The sequence below is a fragment of the Pyrus communis genome, chromosome 7 (genome assembly GCF_963583255.1).
Source record: "Pyrus communis chromosome 7, drPyrComm1.1, whole genome shotgun sequence".
Classification (NCBI taxonomy): domain Eukaryota; kingdom Viridiplantae; phylum Streptophyta; class Magnoliopsida; order Rosales; family Rosaceae; genus Pyrus; species Pyrus communis.
The window spans coordinates 10,087,806-10,107,778 of record NC_084809.1 but is presented as its reverse complement, the minus strand read 5'-3'; the positions used below and the strand labels follow the sequence as shown (position 1 = coordinate 10,107,778).

General features: G+C 38.5%; 3 protein-coding genes across 3 annotated transcripts; 2 read left to right on the top strand and 1 right to left on the bottom strand.

The window, feature by feature from the left end:
• Positions 1-2,412: 2,412 nt before the first annotated feature.
• On the top strand, positions 2,413-4,867 carry LOC137740527 (receptor-like protein 3). Its single transcript, XM_068480376.1, has one exon. The coding sequence runs from the start codon at positions 2,413-2,415 to the stop codon at positions 4,609-4,611; it is 2,199 nt and encodes a 732-aa protein (XP_068336477.1). The 3' UTR covers positions 4,612-4,867.
• Positions 4,868-12,319: 7,452 nt separating this feature from the next.
• Positions 12,320-13,056, top strand: LOC137740395 (uncharacterized). The gene has a single exon (XM_068480272.1). The coding sequence runs from the start codon at positions 12,442-12,444 to the stop codon at positions 12,892-12,894; it is 453 nt and encodes a 150-aa protein (XP_068336373.1). The 5' UTR covers positions 12,320-12,441; the 3' UTR covers positions 12,895-13,056.
• Positions 13,057-13,479: 423 nt separating this feature from the next.
• Positions 13,480-19,052, bottom strand: LOC137740394 (protein SLOW GREEN 1, chloroplastic). Its single transcript, XM_068480271.1, has 14 exons — positions 18,821-19,052; positions 18,662-18,698; positions 18,360-18,450; positions 18,121-18,235; positions 17,952-18,022; positions 17,633-17,702; positions 17,369-17,431; positions 16,376-16,447; positions 16,166-16,267; positions 15,929-16,003; positions 15,450-15,557; positions 15,047-15,163; positions 14,349-14,405; positions 13,480-13,921 (listed from the first exon to the last, which is right to left on the bottom strand). The coding sequence occupies exons 1-14, from the start codon at positions 18,968-18,970 to the stop codon at positions 13,865-13,867; spliced, it is 1,185 nt and encodes a 394-aa protein (XP_068336372.1). The 5' UTR covers positions 18,971-19,052; the 3' UTR covers positions 13,480-13,864.
• Between the last annotated feature and the right edge of the window lie 921 nt (positions 19,053-19,973).

Sequence of the window (19,973 nt, the reverse complement as noted above, 5' to 3'; positions counted from 1 at the left end):
GTAAATCTATTATATTTCGGCTAAGTAAGTGTCTGTTTATACTTAAAATATATATAGTTTCATTATAAACTACAAAATCGAATGACATATTGTTGACCCTAAAAACTATCAAGCCTACGTGGCGCACATGCCGAGTAATTAATAAGCTAACTACGTTCTTCGGTTGTGTGCGGGGCGTGCCAACTCGTCTGCCGAGCTCGGCCGGGGAGTAAAATGTGTTGATGTGGCGTTGGGCACGATGCTGACTTCTTGATCTTGTAACTGCAGCCGAGGAAGGCTGATGAGATGACCTCTACCAACAAGGACTCGAAAATCCTTGTTGACCGAGACTTGGATAAATTACCAGTCGGTCTCGAAGCAGTGCTGTTTATCCAAATTGAAGGTGCTCCTCGGTCGGCTGATTCTACGGCTCCAGTGCTGTTTATCCAAACTGAAGATGTTGTCGGTTGCCTTCACAGTGCTGTTTATCCAAACTGAAGATGTGTTAGTGGAAAAAGAAAATAAAAATCTCAAGATTGTTGAGAGGTTTCGCGTAGAGCGGAGCTTGCACAGGGTAATTTGTGTGTTGAATTAAAGTACCTTGAATGTCGTCTACCGCTTTGTATTTATAGGGACGTGCCTTGATGAACACGCTGTGAAGTTGTTGCCGTGACTTGGAGTATCCAATCGAAATAAATAATATTCCTATGAATAATATTCCAAAGGAGCAAAGCCACACTTTGATAATTGTCGTCCACTTATGATAACCATGCAATCAGATCAATTTACAAGCACATAGAACTCTTCCCATAGCATCCTAAATAACCATGCAATGTTTAGAACCATATTCACTTCCAAATGCATTACCGAAGTCTGAGCACTTTAGCCCATGTTGTGCTTTTCCTTTCCTTGGTAGCCTAATCTAAACAAAAGACCCCCTCTTCCACTCATTTGTATAGGTGGAACCATGCAATGCCACGCTAATTGCTCATCAATTGCAATATTTATTTTATTCGGCATTATCATATGCTACGGCTATATCACCCAGCCGTGTTCTAAGTAATGGTAAGTTTAGATAATTCAATACTATTAAGAGATAATCATTATAATTAAAACCATAATATCATCCTTTAATAATATTGAAAATTATCTCAACCGATTTGTCATCCAACGGTCTAGAACTCAACTCATTCAACGACCTTGATTACTTGAGTTGATGAAGTAAAATCCGGTCCAAACACATATATATTATGAAGTATTGGAACATAAGAAAACAAGGGGAACAAGCATATAATGTGTGTTCATTTAAGTATTAACAAGTCTCTTACAATTTATTGAAGAAAATAAAATGCAAAATAAAAGTTATATATCTTTTGTCTAAGTGAGTCGCAACCTAGGCGGGTGCCTCAGCGGGTCTAGGCGTCATTTCTTAATTTTCAAATGCATAGACATTTATCGGGGTGGTGGCCAGCCGCTTAGTGCCTAGACGGAATCTAGGCGGCACTAGGCAGAGATTTTTAGAATAGTGAAAGAAGGATACCAAATAACTTATTATACGTACTAAGCTACGAGTAACAACCGTCTTGCGTAAAGGCTATAACAAACATAGCTGACGTGGCACCGCGTTCATCTTACGTAATCATCGTTGTTGGTTATTTCTGTATAAGGTTTAGCATAGAGGTGAGAAATTACTATGAAGAAAATGTGATTCCTCACATAATGCAATTCATTATAGTCAAATTAAACTACGTTAAAAGATGTGATAGCAGAAAACCACTTGAACCTTTTTCTTTATATGTTAATGAACGCTGATTTCATACAGCATTATATTATTTCTCCCAAATAATAAGGTGGTATATATTTAAGGTTATTGATCGGATGCATTAACCAACTTAATTAGTTTCTAATTATTTAGTGGGATCTAGACCAAGTCTAACAGCTCTCAAAAGTAAACGCTTATGATCATATGCATCTGCTTCTTTGTACATGTTAACTGAGATATCTATATATATATATATATATATATATATATATATATATATATATATCTATATCTGTATATAAAAATAAGGAAGTGTATATCTATATCTATATATAAAAATAACACTGTGTCTATGTATATATAGATATAGATATAGATCTGTATATAAAAACAAGAAAGTATTATTGGCACTTCAAAAATCTCATGTAAGTGCATTTTTTTTTCTTCCAAAATATAGAAAGTCTGAAGTATAGAATGAGATTTTTGAAGTGCCAATAACAATTCCCCAAAAATTATTCCCTACATTTTCTTATCATTTTGGGGATTTGCTCTTATGTGACAGATTTTCGATTAGTGTTCTTTCTTGGTTAATGTCAATGGGTGGATTTGACTCAAGCTCTTTCTTGTAAAATGTCATTCGGTGTTACTTGCATATACTATAGTACCGTGGGATGGTTATGGTCTTGAAGATTGATACGAACAGATTCATGGAGGACATCTCGGCAACGCAGCTTCTTCTCCTTTCCGGTATACTTTTTTTGCTGCCTTGCTCTGCTTATGCTGCCTGTGACGAACTCGACCGCGACACTCTCTTGTCCTTGTCTTTCAGGGCACCGTTGAATTGGTCTGCTTCGACTGACTGCTGCCTTTGGGATGGAATCACCTGCGACCCACTTGACCACCGCCGCGTCATCCGGCTGTGGTTGCCGAAAAGAGGCTTATCCGGCGTCGTCTCTTCGGCCATTACCAACCTCACCCATCTCACCCACCTCAATCTTTCCCACAATTCCCTATTGGGTTCTCTCCCAGATGCCTTGCTTTCTTCCCTCCCAAGTCTTCAGGTCATTGACTTGAGCTTCAATCGTCTCAACGGCCGCTTTCCACCATCTTCGAATGGAAGCAGCCACCTTCAGATTATAAACTTGTCCAGCAACTTCTTCAATGGAACAATCCCGTCTTTGGTCCTTGTCCCATCAATATCAATTTTCAATGTCAGCAACAACAGCTTTTCCGGGTCAATACCGATAAGCAACGGCAGTAATCACGCTTCCCTTACATTCTTTGACTTGTCCTTCAATGAATTCACTGACACGATCCCCCCTGGAATCGGATCATGCTCCAAGCTCCAAGTTTTCCGTGCAGGCTTCAACGGCCTCTCTGGTTCTCTCCCTAATGAGATTCTCAATCTTGCTGATCTCCAACAGCTTTCACTTCCTGTCAATAGCCTCTCTGGACACATCGGCGATGGCATTGTGAAGCTCACCAATCTCAAGATCATAGAGCTCTACTCAAACCTATTCTCCGGGAAAATCCCCAGCCATATTGGTAACCTTTCAATGTTGGAAAAGCTGCTCCTCCACATCAACAACTTCACAGGTCCTTTGCCTTTATCTCTCACCAACTGCACAAATCTATCGACCTTGAATTTGCGGGTCAACAACTTGACTGGAGAGCTCTCTGCCTTCAATTTTTCGACTCTCCAACATCTCGCCACTCTGGACCTTGGCAACAACAACTTCAATGGTGAGTTACCTCAAAGCCTCTACTCATGCAAGTCCCTAACAGCTATTAGATTTGCCAGCAATCAGCTCACAGGCGAGATATCACCTGAAATAGTCGCATTAGAATCGTTGTCTTACCTGTCCATCTCTACCAACAACCTGAGAAATGCCGCGGGGGCTTTTAGGATTCTGAAGGTTTGCAAGAATCTGACTACTCTGGTCTTGTCCATGAATTTTTTGAATGAGCCTTTGCCAGATGATAAAAGCCTTGGAGACCCTGTTGGATTCCAAAGTCTTCAGGTTTTTGCTATTGCGGGTTGCCAATTAACAGGCCAAGTGCCCACCATGCTAGCCAAGGTTATGACTCTTGAAGTCTTGGACTTGTCGTTTAATCTTATAACTGGTTCTATCCCCGGTTGGATGGGTAGTTTGCCCAACCTTTTCTACGTAGATTTGTCTAATAACCTTCTTGGAGGGGGATTTCCTATTGCGTTCTGTGGGATGCCAGTTTTGACAACCAAAGAGGCCGGTGATATGGTGGACAGAAGTTATCTAGAGTTGCCACTCTTTGTGATGCCCAACAGCGCTACTAATCAGCAGTACAATCAGCTGTCCAATCTCCCCCCGGCTATATATTTGGGTAACAACAGCCTTACTGGCAGTATCCCTTCTGAAATTGGTCGATTGAAGTACATTCATGTGTTGGACCTTAGTTATAACAACTTCACTGGCAGCATCCCGGAACAGATTTCTAACCTCACCAACTTAGAGAAATTGGACCTCTCCTATAACCATTTATCCGGTGGAATCCCTGCTTCTCTTGGAAGTCTACATTTTTTGTCTTCCTTCAGTGTGGCATACAATGGTCTTCAGGGACTTGTACCATCTGGAGGTCAGTTTGATACTTTTACCAACTCCAGCTTTGAAGGGAATCCAGGACTATCCGGCTTTCCAACAGGGAAGCTCTCTTGCCCTCAGAGTCCTCTGCCAGTAGTTTCAACTGCTCAGAAATCTAACACACATGGAATTTTTAAAGCACTCCTCTTTGGGATCTCTTTTGGCATTTTTTTTGGAATTGGTTTTGGTCTTGGTCTAAACATTGATGATAAAAGGATTCCATTCATTGCAAGGCGTATGATGAAAACTTGACGCATACGTAGGTGCTGTGTTGATGTGCGAACAATTTGATGCTTGTATGGACGAATTTCATCATATATTTTAGCATAATGCTTTTAAAGCTCTAGTAAAGGCATATGTGGTTGTTTATGTAATGTAGGGCTTTATGTAGTAGTAATGAATAAATCTTTTGGATAAATGCCATTTCCTTTCCTTGCAATGTCCAAGCCAAGGATTTCCCCGAAAGTGAGAATGCACTGGGGTACTGCAGGGCAAGTCACCGAATCCAATGCAATGATCACCGTCTTTTGAAACATTGGCAAGTCTGTAACACTGAATTGAATAGCAACCGGCATCCTTTCCTTCTTGCTCTGTGCGTGGATATCTTCTACCAATTCTTGTATGTGTTGCATGACAAAAAAGGAAGTACCATCAATGACTTTGAATTTGTGTTTCCGAAAGAAAGGGATGGTTAAAGATTCTGAACAAGCCACGAATTAAACTTTTGTAAGAGGTATTACTTTAGGCCTATGTGTTTCTAATTTCCATGTGTGCTTACTCTTCTCCAGCGTTAGTTGAGGAGTAAACCCTACTAACTTGTAAAATAATTTCGTTGTTTGATTATTTATGACAGTCCTGTGAATTGGTTGCATTTTATTTTCTTAGTTATAAACTTATGATTCACGACCAAAAATATTTAGTGTTTTCATGTGTAGACCAATCCGATTGATCGATCATGGCAAAACTCAATCCCTTAATCTTGTTAAACTATGTTCTCATATTATTAACATGGGATTTCATGTCGCTTGAGTTTAGTTGTATTATTATGTGGGTAAAATTTAAACGACTCGATTTTCTACACTAATTTCACACATGCATTCTTAATCCTTTTGTTACATCTTTTTTTTTTATTTTTTTATTTTTTTTATTTTTAAATTAAACAACGTCAAATTCACACCAACGGACCTACCGGCGGTAGCGGAGCCAAGATGGGGGCAATGGGATTTCTTGACCCCAATAACCTTGTGGCTGACTCCATGCTTGCTTCCTCCATGTGCTAGCCGTTAAGCTTATGAATGTGTGTGCAAGCTGTCAGTGCATGTGCTAGCTGAAAGTTCAAGTTCTGATTGTGTATAAATAAGGTTTATAAGGCTTTAGAAATAAAAAATCTGTATCCCATTTTCCCATGCCATCTGTTTGTTAGATATATAATTCTTTCCATTTTGCATCGAAGCTGGCGGCTTCATTCTTTGTGTATGTTTATTTGCTGATTCTTTCCTCTAATATCACAAATCCTATTTCTTTATCCACCACCGTGAATCTACCGCCAAATCGTCAGACCCGAGTTTTCCTTGTCCTTTTCCTTGGCCTTCAAGTTATCATCATCGCCACCATTGAATAGAACGATCTCTAACCAACCACTAAGAGGAGGCTAAGTTTTAACAGAGAAAGAAAATAAGATGCAGGGGGGAGTTGGGTAAGGATTCATCTATTTTCGCTTGGAAGAAAAAGGACTCTTTAATATTGAAAGACGACTTAAAAAGAATGGTTTTTCTCTACCTTATATCTGCAACTACTAATTTTCTTGTTTTTGTGGAAATGTGTTTCTGATATTTAAATTACCTATACGCATGTGGGTAAAATAGTTTTATTAAAAAAAAGAGTGAACAGTTTAAATGTGGTACGTACCAATAAAAGTTCTCCTAAACAAAAGAATCATAGTTGCTAGGAATCCAAGAACTATAAGGGATAGAATACGAGAAGTACAAGAATTATACCTCCGTGCATACAAGGAGTACTCCGCAAGAAACTTGCACTATAAAAAGCACGTACGACTTGAGATTCAAGGAACCACAACAGAATTCGACAGACGGTGAAGAACATAGATAGATCCGTACCTCAGGTTTTTCTCTTGTCTATTCTTCCATGCATAATGCCTTTATTTCTTGATTTCTCTCTAATAATTAACCCAATGTGTTTATAATCTTCTCCAGGTTAGCCGAGGAGTAAACTCTAGTTTATGAAATAATTTCCAGTTGATTGATTATTTATGAAATTCCTGTGTGTTGGTTGGTTCTTATCTTCTTGGTTATGAACTTGTGAATTTACATGCCTGAATGATAAATTTTATGTTTTCGTGTGTAGACCAATCCGATTGATTGACCATGGCAGAAGAATCCCATAATACTGGTTCAGAGTCTCTAGTCACCATCCCATCATCAGTTCCAAACTTCCTACCTCTCACTGAGACCCGAGCTGTTGCCGAACTTGTGCCAGTCTACCTCACCAGAACCAACTATTTTCTTTGGAGTTCTTCCTTCATCCCCATTCTAAAGTACTACGACATGTTCAACATGGTGGAAGGACTAGAGCAGCCTCCACCACAATTTCTGATGGATCGAAGGGGCAAGATCTCCACGGTTGAAAACCCAGCCTATTCGAGTTGGATCAAGAAGGACCGAACATGTATGACCCTCATCAGTGCAAATCTAGTAGACTCCACACTACTCTGTTACACAGTAGGATGCGCAAGTGCTAGAGATGTATGGCTAAACTTGGAGAAGCGACTCGCTCCGGTAGCGAAAGCTCACGTCCTACAGCTCAAGGCTCGTATTCAAACCCTAACGAAAGGAAGGATGTCAATGGAGGAATACCTAGAGGAGGCAGAAGACATAGCTGACGACCTCGCCGCCGCGGGATCTCCACTCGATGACTGTGATTTTGTTGATCACGTCCTTGACGGACTTCCATCTAATTATGTTGACCTTGCTACCATTATCTGTGCTCGAGGTGATGGTGTGACTCGAGAAGAATTGCAGGCTTTACTACTACTTCAAGGCTCCCGCCGCTGGGATTGGGTAGATACTTTTTATTTTCAAGTACCACTCTTCGTTTTCGCAGTTGTTTTATGTTTATTAGTCGCTCTTGTAGATCCTAGTTAAAGGAGTGTTCCGTGTTAGGCTAAACCCATGACGTCGTTAGTTAGGATTTTTCTGTTTCATTAGGGTTTTTATTCTAGATGTTCTGCAGTTTCAGCATGGGTACGGATCCGTAAAGAGTATTTTTGTTGTCGTTATCATTGTTATCGTCGTTTTTTATTAGGGCACGGACCCTAAACCCTTTTAATTCCTGTTAAAACTATTTTCTCGTATTAATATTTCATGTGGTTTGAACTTAATTTTATGAATTATTTTATCAAGTCATAAAAAATTTCATCTGAACTTTGACTAGTTGTATAGAGGAATAAAATCTATATTTTGATAAGAAGTAATGATTTTTCTTCGTCAGGTCTTAAGAAAATTGACTCCAAATAGTTATTATTGTCCATAAAACCTTCATATGATTGTTCTAATCTTTTGAACTACATTTACATGATCAATAGAATGAAGCGATTTCAATTATAAAATTTGTGTAATAAAATAATGTCACGTAGAGGAAGAATAACTTCGTACGGTTAGGTATTGTCCTTCCAATTCCTAAGTAAATATGTTACTTGTGTCATGGCTCATATGGATGAGCTTAGGCCGACAGGCCTAGTCCAAAAATATTAGCATTGGCCCAACATAATTCAACACACAACCTAAAAGACCCGGTCCAATATATGGCGAAGCGCTTCGTTGCAAGCAATTATTTAGACCATTTTACCCTCGATGTCCCCACAGGAGTTCCATCTTATCTTTCCATAAACCCTTCAAAATCCCCCATTGGAAGCTCCTCCCCTCGACTTCCCAAAAAACCCACACGAAAACCCCTAAAAAGCTTCGATCTTTCTCTGCATTTCCCACAAATCTTTCCAACCCACCAATGGAAAAGCCAACCTTCAACAAATCCGTCCCTCAAAACCCCAAAATCCCCACAATATCCACAGCCCCAACCCCACAAAAACCCGATTGATCGATCATGGCAAAACTCAATCCCTTGATCTTGTTAAACTATGTTCTCATATTATTAACATGGGATTTCATGTCGCTTGAGTTTAGTTGTATTATTATGTGGGTAAAATTTAAGCGACTCGATTTTCTACACTAATTTCACACATGCATTCTTAATCCTTTTGTTACATCTTTTTTTTTTTTTTTTTTTTTTAAATTAAACAACGTCAAATTCACTCCAATGGGCCTACCGGGCACTCTAAGCGCTTTGAGAACACAAAATTCGCTGACGGATAATGTCAAGGAAATTAATGTCACTCAACAAATAATTAACCGTGAGCATTTTTCCTTCAAAACGTACGGATTAATTTCTAGCATGCAAAGGGAATAGAAACTTTCCCCAATCATGCCCCACCATAATTAACATGGTAGTTGAGTACCAAGGTTATGACTCTTGATCTCTTGGACTCGTTTAATTTTGTAACCGGTTCTAGCCCCGGATATGGATGGGTAGTCTGCCCCACCTTTTCTATGTGGATTTGTCTAATAACCTCATTACCGGAGGATTTCCCGTTGAGCTCTGTGGGATACCAGTTTTGACATCGAAAGAGGGCAGGAATAAAGTGGACATAAGTTATCTAGAGTTGCCCGTCCTTGTTGTGGCACCCAAAAGTTCAACTAGGCAGCGGTATAATCAGTTGCCCAAACCTTCCTCCTGCGGTATATCTGGGCTATAACAGCCTCAGCGGAAATATCCCCAATGAGATTTTATTGCGGTTCAGTTTCAAAACCGCCAAAAAAAAAAAAAAAAAAAGGAACCGTTCAGTGCAGTCCGGTTTGGTTCGTGTTTCATTTTCGGTTTTAGCTTTACGGGGAATCCAGAGTTATGTAGCCCTAAATTGTCCTGCTATCTTGCCCCCAGAGGCCTCTGCCAGGATTTTCAGCTGCTCAGAAATCTAACACACAAGGGATTTTCAAATCACTCATCTTTGGAATCTCTTTCGGATTTCTTTTTTCATTTGAATTGGTTTTGGTTTTGCTCTGAGCATTGTGATAAGAAAAATTCCATTCATTCCGAGGCGTAGGAAAAGATACGTAAACTTGATGCGCAGTTGTATGCGCAATTTTTCATGTGCCAACAATTTGATCAGTGTGCGGAGGAATTCATCACATAAATTGTATGACAAAAACAAAGCACCATGTGTCCATCATCACATAATTTGGTATGCAACTTCTACTGCTTAAACTAATCAAAATTTCTACCATCCTCTCAAAAAATAAAAAAAATAAAAAAAGTCGCGAACACCGATGTCCATTAATGAACTCATTGTTAACATCTTTCTCTCTCTCTAGACATATATAAAATAAATACATGCATATACCCCTCTCCCTTTACAAACTTACTGACGAGGAGGGAGTCTGCCCGCTTCTTCTATATCTAGGTCATGGGATTTCCTTGTTCTGCTGCTGCCTATGACCAAAATTGATTATGAAACCTCATCTCCCTTTTCCTTGGCCTTCAAGTTATCATCATCGCCACCATTGAATAGAACGATCCCTAACCAACCACTAAGAGGAGGCTAAGTTTTAACAGAGAAAGAAAATAAGATGCAGGGGGGAGTTGGGTAAGGATTCATCTATTTTCGCTTGGAAGAAAAAGGACTCTTTAATATTGAAAGACGACTTAAAAAGAATGGTTTTTCTCTACCTTATATCTGCAACTACTAATTTTCTTGTTTTTGTGGAAATGTGTTTCTGATATTTAAATTACCTATACGCATGTGGGTAAAATAGTTTTATTAAAAAAAAGAGTGAACAGTTTAAATGTGGTACGTACCAATAAAAGTTCTCCTAAACAAAAGAATCATAGTTGCTAGGAATCCAAGAACTATAAGGGATAGAATACGAGAAGTACAAGAATTATACCTCCGTGCATACAAGGAGTACTCCGCAAGAAACTTGCACTATAAAAAGCACGTACGACTTGAGATTCAAGGAACCACAACAGAATTCGACAGACGGTGAAGAACATAGATAGATCCGTACCTCAGGTTTTTCTCTTGTCTATTCTTCCATGCATAATGCCTTTATTTCTTGATTTCTCTCTAATAATTAACCCAATGTGTTTATAATCTTCTCCAGGTTAGCCGAGGAGTAAACTCTAGTTTATGAAATAATTTCCAGTTGATTGATTATTTATGAAATTCCTGTGTGTTGGTTGGTTCTTATCTTCTTGGTTATGAACTTGTGAATTTACATGCATGAATGATAAATTTTATGTTTTCGTGTGTAGACCAATCCGATTGATTGACCATGGCAGAAGAATCCCATAATACTGGTTCAGATTCTCTAGTCACCATCCCATCATCAGCTCCAAACTTCCTACCTCTCACTGAGACCCGAGCTGTTGCCGAACTTGTGCCAGTCTACCTCACCAGAACCAACTATTTTCTTTGGAGGTCTTCCTTCATCCCCATTCTAAAGTACTACGACATGTTCAACATGGTGGAAGGACTAGAGCAGCCTCCACCACAATTTCTGATGGATCGAAGGGGCAAGATCTCCACGGTTGAAAACCCAGCCTATTCGAGTTGGATCAAGAAGGACCGAACATGTATGACCCTCATCAGTGCAAATCTAGTAGACTCCACACTACTCTGTTACACAGTAGGATGCGCAAGTGCTAGAGATGTATGGCTAAACTTGGAGAAGCGACTCGCTCCGGTAGCGAAAGCTCACGTCCTACAGCTCAAGGCTCGTATTCAAACCCTAACGAAAGGAAGGATGTCAATGGAGGAATACCTAGAGGAGGCAGAAGACATAGCTGACGACCTCGCCGCCGCGGGATCTCCACTCGATGACTGCGATTTTGTTGATCACGTCCTTGACGGACTTCCATCTAATTATGATGACCTTGCTACCATTATCTGGGCTCGAGGTGATGGTGTGACTCGAGAAGAATTGCAGGCTTTACTACTACTTCAAGGCCCCCGCCGCTGGGATTGGGTAGATACTTTTTATTTTCAAGTACCACTCTTCGTTTTCGCAGTTGTTTTATGTTTATTAGTCGCTCTTGTAGATCCTAGTTAAAGGAGTGTTCCGTGTTAGGCTAAACCCATGATTTCGGTAGTTAGGATTTTTCTGTTTCATTAGGTTTTTTATTCTAGATGTTCTGCAGTTTCAGCATGGGTACGGATCCGTAAAGAGTATTTTTGTTGTCGTTATCATTGTTATCGTCGTTTTTTATTAGGGTACGGACCCTAAACCCTTTTTATTCCTGTTAAAACTATTTTCTCGTATTAATATTTCATGTGGTTTGAAGTTAATTTTATGTATTATTTTACGAAGTCATAAAAATTTTCATCTCAATTTCGACTAGTTGTACAGAGGAATAAAATCTATATTGTGATAAGTAGTATAGATTTTTCTTCTGCACGTCTTAAAAAAAGTGACTCCAAATAGTGATTATCGTCAGTAAAACCTTCAAATGATTGTTCTAACCTTTTGAACTACATCTACATGATCAATAGAATGAAGCGATTTCAATTATAAGTAGATGATCAATAGAATGAAGCGATTTCAATTATAAATTTTGTGTAATAAAATAATGTCACGTACAGGAAGAATAACTTCGCACGGTTAGCTATCGCCCTTCCAATTCCCAAGTAAATATGTTACTTGTGTCATGGCTCATATGGATTAGCTTAGGCCGATAGGCCGAGTCCAAAAATATTAGCATTGGCTCAACATAATTCAACACACAACCTAAAAGACCCGGTCCAATATATGGCGAAACGCTTCGTAGCAAGCAATTATTTTTAGACCATTTTACCCTCGCAGTCCCCACAGGAGTTCCATCTTATCTTTCCATAAACCCTTCAAAATCCCCCATTCGAAGCTCCTCCCCTCGACTTCCCAAAAAACCCACACGAAAACCCCTAAAAAGCTTCGATCTTTCTCTGTATTTCCCACAAATCTTTCCAGCGCGCCAATGGAAAAGCCAACCTTCAACAAATCCGTCCCTCAAAACCCCAAAATCCCCACAACATCCGCAGCCCCAACCCCACAAAAACCCCAAAAGACAAAGCTGCCAACCGCACAAGAACTCATATCCCACTACGAGTCCCAGGGCCTGGACTCCCAGGAGGCCTCTCTGAAGGTCATAGGTGACCTTCAGACCGCCCTCTATAGGGTCATATCTTCCGGCAGGGGCAGAAAGGACAAGATTTTGGCCGAGACTTCAAGGAAAATTGACAGCACCAACAATAGCCTTGCAATTCTGAACATGAAGGTTGATTCCAAGCCTGGATTTGGTGAAGCTTTTGGAATTGGGGTTGCTTCTGGGGTCACTTTGAAGGGCATTGAGACTGTTCTTCCTCATGTGATTAGGGGTTTTGGGGAGATTTGGAACACTGTTAGGAGTGCCACTAAGGATAACGCTTGATGTTCATTTTTTTTTTTTTTCTGCCCTTTTGGGTCGGATTTAGTTCAAGGGTTTTTTTGGGTTGTTGATCAAATTTGTAGTGGTAAAAGTTGGAAGGGAAATGCATTTCATTGGTGTAATATTAGATATAATTCCTATTGAGAAAGTTAATTTGCCTTTTACTTTACATTAGCCAAGGGTTATGAACAAAGGGTTGGAAATCGATTTCAACATATAAATTGTATTTTATTTAATTTGTTTTTCTTAATCGTCGTGTGATCTTAAAAGGTATTATTTGTCACTTGTGAGAGGTTTTAAATTTCTTTCTCAAAAATATTAAAAAGTGAGTTGGATGTCAAATTATAGTTTAATCATTGACTCATTGTACCGTTCACTTGATATGTTCGTCTTGATAACAATAAAGTTGTATCAAAACGATAACGATAGAAAAAACTTGTTTTCCTTAACCATGCTTAGCTCACAAGTGAAAAACCAACTCAAATAATCTGTAAGACTCGTTAAACAGTGCAATTAAAACAATAAATTTTGGAAAAGAATATATAGTTCTGACCAACAAAAGCTCACAATCATACAGTTATGGGTAACTTTTGTGATAAAGACTGTCCGAAGGCTATATTTCGTCAATGATTGAATAATGTTGAAAGCTACCCGCCATGGAAATTCAGAATCAATAACAAAATTATACAAGCTCATCCTCGAAAATACTATCATCTACTTCTTTCACAGCTCATTTGATCACGAGTTGAGTAAAATTGACTCTGAAAATTCTTCAGGTCTCTGCAACCGTGAGTGAAGTGATTCAAAGTGGTAGAGGTCGGGGAGGTGTTTTTCGAGAGAAAATGAGCAGTCCGTTGGAGGGAAGCATATCTGAATTTCAATGGTCAGGCGAACTAGAAAGAAGCCCCCGTGACTAGATATTTCGTCCAAGACCTATATGGCACACCCTACTTGAGGAACAACAATGTGGTCATTATCTTGAGTACCGGTCTACAAATGCTTTGGCTTTATCCGGTGCAAAGAACCGTGCCTGCACATGAAACACCATAGTTCATAGCTAAATTTGATGCAACTCCATGGTATATAGGTTAGCTGCATCCCTTGCCACTTAAACAAACATGCCTGCACGCTAGGCCAATTAGACATCTGAATTTGACATATAGTTGACACAAACACAAAAAGGATGTCATCCTCTAAATTATACTCCATGGGATTCGAAAATTGGAACGGCATACGGCTTTCCAGTAGCGTTATTGTCCTAAATTGAATACCCTTTACATGTAATGTGTGTACATGTGCAGGTAAGCATGTGTCTACAGAAATATACTTCGTCTGCCAATAGACATACCTATATTTACCAGTATAAACATCGTCTTTACATGAAATGTGTGTGCACTTGCATGCGTGTGTATCTACTGAAATATAGTTCATCTGTAAACAGACATGCATATATTTACCTGTATAAACATCCTCTCCGCTTCTCCAGCTTTACCATTTTCTCTCAAAATAATTCCCTGCAGAACCATTAGAGAGCCAACTTTAATGTAAGTTCTTCTTCATCAGAAATACCTAGGATCATCTAGCACATGCAGACTGACCAAAATACCAATGCGAAAAAGAGTTATGCAGAATACCATAAAAATAGTTCAAGGACCATCGTTGCTGTTTATATTCAGTTGTTAGCACTAAAAATTTCAATAAACTGGAGCGCTTCGATGATATTCACTTGAAGCACTTCTTAAGGAAGCATGTTTTTCTCCAAAACACAGTAATGTGCTTCTATAACCCCAGGAAACACTTAAAGAACAATTCTTCATAATAAAGAAGTGCTACCGAGCGAGTCTGAAGAACCTTAAAGGACAAGGCCAAACATTATCAACAGTCATGTAACAGACAATAGGTTTCTAGGTTAGAGCTAAATGACATTTACGTTGCCAACCCTGAGTTGTTTGTAGTTTTTTTTTTTCCTTTCTAAGACATCCAACCAACCCCGTGTCATTAGGAGGAACCTTATTTTTTTTGGTAATTAGGAACTTGATGAAGGCTTTTTTGAGTTTAGCTGTATGTGAATACATATGCAGAGCACTGTACAAAGGTGAAACGGAAAGCCTTTGACAATCTTCTTTAGAAAAAGGACAGCAAAAAAGAAGAAAACCTTGGCCAAGTAACCACGGAAGTCATTTGGATGACTAGAGATGAGCCGGTCATAGACAGAAACAGCATCACTGATATGGCCCCAATCTGAATAGGCTTTTCCAAGAAGTAATTCGACCTGATTATTTGTGGCATAACAAAATGAAGGGAGGAACAACCGCAAAGGATCAAATATTGGATAACAATAAGCATTTGAATGCACAATAATAAAGAACTGAACAGAAAATTTAAAACATGGGGGGAGAGAGAGAGAGAGAGAGAGAGAGAGAGAGAGAGAGAGAGAGCAAATTAAAATAAAAAGGGTCAAAACATTTTCTTCTCAGTAACGCACAAAAGTGCAATAGTTGTTCATGAGTCATTTTCATGATGCCAAATTACGTAATACAATAGAATCTGTGACTCACTTGAATAGGGTCCACCTGTGAATTTGTTTCAGTCGCACTACTTCCAGCCTTTGCATCTGGCTTGTCCACATTCATACGTTCACGAGAGGCAAGAAGGAATTGAACAGTCTGCAATAAGTATAATTTTACTAGTTGTAAGACACTCAGTAGAGTGTGTAGAATAAATAGGGGACAATTGTGAAGCAAAATCTCAGAACATTACTCAAACATGCGATCAGACCAATAAATAACAATTGGTGCAAGTGAGCCAACCAGATTCCATTGGCAAGGCAAAGTCAAGCCATATGGAAATGAAATGTCATAGTCTAGAACAGGTAAAATTATTTTAGATGACAAATTTGATACCAGAAAAAGATTTTTAAGAACCGTGGTAAATGGTTTGGACCCTGCCTCATGACCTCAATAAGAATGCTATCTCAGAATATTCTGAAATCAAGGTTAATGCATTTTATTTCAATTCACAAAGAATAACGGGAAACCTCATCTGGTTTCTTAGCAGCAAGTAATGCATTCGTAAGGCCACGCAGAACTTCAAATTTGAGATCTTTAGACATCTGTCACACAGCAACACAACATTCATATTCAGAATTTTAATGAACTTACGTTAGTAGGGATTAACGATCATTATCAGCAAACTAATAAATATCAACACATCTTCAGTGATAGAAATTTATTTGAATCAGTTGGGCTCAGTGTTCACAGTTTCAGAGACTGACCGATGAAGAAACCTTAAATGCAGCAGCACTTCCTTCAAAATCCTTGAGTTCGTATTTAACTTCTCCAAGCAAACGAAAAACTTCAGGATCACTTGGTTTCTCCTGCGTAACCAATCCATTGGCGTGAGACTCTCCTAACAGAACATTTTAAACAGCATGTGCTGCCACAAACAATATGCAATAAATCCAAAAGCAAAAACATGACCAAACCTTAATCAAGTCTTGAAGCAGAGTTGAAGCCCGTGTATATTCTCCTAATTCTGCTAAGGTTACCGCAGCTCCCTGCAAAAGATGGCTGCCACTTGAGATTCGATGGTAGACCAGAACCATCGGCAATCAAATTAAGACCTGATTTTTCCTTAATCTTCACAATTGTAGTAATATTCTTTCACCCAAAAAAAAAAAAAGCATATCTTCTTTCTTCTTGAATCTTGATTGTGCGTGGTTATTTTCTTTTTTCAAAGGCAACAACATGAAGACAGGCTTATCAAGCCATTTATTATTTTCAATTTTTTCCAACTTTTTAATCCAGAACAGATGACTAGGATTAGGTTGGGTTCTACCGGATCATATCTTTAACCAGATTCCAGACCAGAAAAAAAAAATAATGTAAAATCTTTGCCAACAAGGGTTTTTTGAGTTGGTAAGGATCGCTCTCTTCACTAAACCAAGGCCTAGGTTCAAGTCCCGCTACCGGAAATGCCTCTTGGTGGGCGATCTATAAAAGCCAAAAAAGGGCTCAGATCCCCTCTATAAGTCCTCAAAGAGGCTTGTGGTATCCCCTTGCCTAGGTTGGGGTAGCCTCCCCTCCCCCTAAACTTTTTTGTTCCAGAATCTTTTATCAAGACTTCTCATTAAATAACTAAGATATCATTGTCTTTGGACTTTGGTTCGGGATGAAAGCTAACAAGTCAAACAGATTCATGTTTAAACTTTATTGTCAAACAGTTCAACCAGAAATGGTATAAGCAAATGTTATCATACATTGATAACCCGATAAATTTTCTTGACTAGGAATAGTTTTGATGTTAATGATTGAGCATATTAAGTATAATAAGCACCAAAACCACGAGTTTCAAGCAATTGTTGACTAAATAGAAAATCGAAGTCCAACTTCAATAAGTAAAATTATAGTTCAAGCAGTAGCAGGATTCAGTAACAAAGGAAGCACAATAGTGTCTTGTGTTTCACACTACAGCTCACCTCAAGAGCAGTTGGATCTTTTGGGGAGTTACTAAGCGTTGCTTCATATTCTTTCAGCCTAGTCTGACACAAACCAAAGGTAAAAATGTCAATGATCTTTTCATGATTCTTTCGTAACGCACAATAGGATTTAATTTATTAGAATTGGGCGAGTGGAAATTATAGAATAAGTGTTGATGGAGAAGTGCACAAGAGATACAATCACACCAGTGACAGAAAAGTTGGGTCACGACATTACACAAGTTTTGAGATGCAAAAACTTACCTGAAGCGACGCTTTCTCTTCTTCGGACAGTTTATTGGCGGTTGCTGCAGTATCCTCAGTAGGACTCAAACTGAAAACTTGGAGACCATATCAAAATGAAATCATTCCTCTGAATATATTCAACAAACAACTACTAGAATAATAAAATATTAAGAATATGAGATACCATAAATCCCTAATGTTTCACATTTTTTTACCAAAATCATGTGCCAAAACTAAGAAAAGTATGATAAATCAAGCGGTTATGGGAAGACTCTAGAAGGATGGCAAAATAAAGGTTATTCTATACGTAAAAGACCTTTAATCTACTATTCCATACCTTCCAGACGGAAGAAAGTCTCCAAGAGCAAAAACCAAACCAAAGACCACTACAGCTACACCTACTCCAATCTATACCATGACAAACTTTGAATTAGTGATATGTATACCATGAAAATGATTCTTCGTATTTATTTACAAGTCAGAAAGCATAATGCAGAAAATATTACCTGTGCACCGAGTCCAATTTTTTTCTCATCCGTTTTCTCCAACTCAACAGGTGCATCATAGTCAATTGGCCCAAATTCCTTTTTCTCCACTACCTTCTTCTGCTCAAGTGCTGAACTGAATTTCGTACACAACTGATGATACTTAATCGAAACAATACTAAACTAAACATTACAAATATGGAACCATCCGATAGGCTCTTATGATATGTTAATGCAGCAATACACACATAAACTTTTACCTTCTGACTGCTGCTAGACGTTCCTCAAACTCAAGCTCAGCAGGGTTTCTCTTAACCTTTCCATCGAACCGAGAACTTAACCCGGGTGCCTCTACAAACGGAAATGTCAGCTTGAACTATATGCAATAAAAAGCATCGAGGAGAACCCACTAATCAAATGTGGGACTACAAATTACAAAATAATTAAACAAGCCTCCAAATTGGTCATTAATTTTGTAAAATTTCTAGAAAAATTCAATTGGGTAGTAGCCAAAAATCAATACGCATATATATATATATATGTAAATGGTTGATTCACTTACGAGTAGGAACGCCACCAGACCGTTTGGTAGTTGATTCCTGCTTGGCAAATATGAAGTTTTAGCACAGATTTCTGAGTCAAATCAAGTAAAGATTTCTAATTTAATGAAAACAAAATGAAAAGGATCAATCTTGGTGAACAATTGCAGACAACATGGGACCTGGCTGAGGTTGTTCTTGTTCCTGTTCTTGTTCTTGCTGTTGGTTTTGCTTCCGAAACCAGTTCTGGGCTTGGAATCAGTGCACTGAATTCGAAGCGTGACGAAGCGGCATGTCGTCATCGTTGTCGCTGCTGTTGTTGCGAACGACATGACTGGGGTTGCTGCTTTTTCCCTCGGAATTTCTCAGATTAACGGTTTTGTTGTTCTTTTCTTGTGGTGCGACCAAGGAACACTCTTCTGAGTCGAAAATGTTGAATGAGCTGGTCCTTCAAAGTGGGCCCCCAAGATAAGATTCTTGACATGTCAGCTAGATAAATGAAAGTGAAACATGCTTTTATTAGTTTTTTTTATTTTTTTATTTTTTTATCTAAAGATAGATTTTGTTTGATTAAATGTTAGATTAGTCAACGATGAAGTTCAAACCCACGTTATCATGCAAGACCTCAATATCTTTTTACCACTGTGGTAAAAGGTCACTTGCAACATACTTTTATTAATTGGATAATGTTTTGTGTTTTTCATCGTAAAAAGTCATTCAGTTACAAAACATTAGTTAGTCTTATGTATCAAACAAATGGACGGTCAAGATGCTATTTGTTACCTAAAACGTCGATTGGTTTGACTTACATGGATGACTAAAAGTTGTACGTATTGAATGAATTTTTTGCTTATGTCATCTTTAAATAATGATAAAGAAACTAAACGGTCCCAATTATAATGTTTATACAATGAAGATATGTTAATCATAAGTTAAAAAACAAATAAGTTTTTCACGAGGAAAAACAATCATTATCCTTTCTTATTTTTTTATTTTGAAAACTTTTCTTTTTCGTTCTTTCTGGATGAAATTAAAAGCTCATCTCCATGAATTAAATGCTTACAAACAAGTGATACATTGCCGTGGTGTATTTTTCTTCAGCAAACATTTCGGCTCCTAGACTTCGTACACACTTCCCACTTGAGAATTATTTTTTGAAGCATGTTTACCAATTGGTCGTTAGTAGTTAGTAGGATTTTTGCTATGCCAATATATTACAATATGTAGAAGTTGACGTAGTGTTACAGCGGATGTCCTTCTCCTTTTGTTATTGATTCTTAACAATTTAAATTCATTTAAAATATATAATTTGAGCTACAGAGAAGTCACACTCAT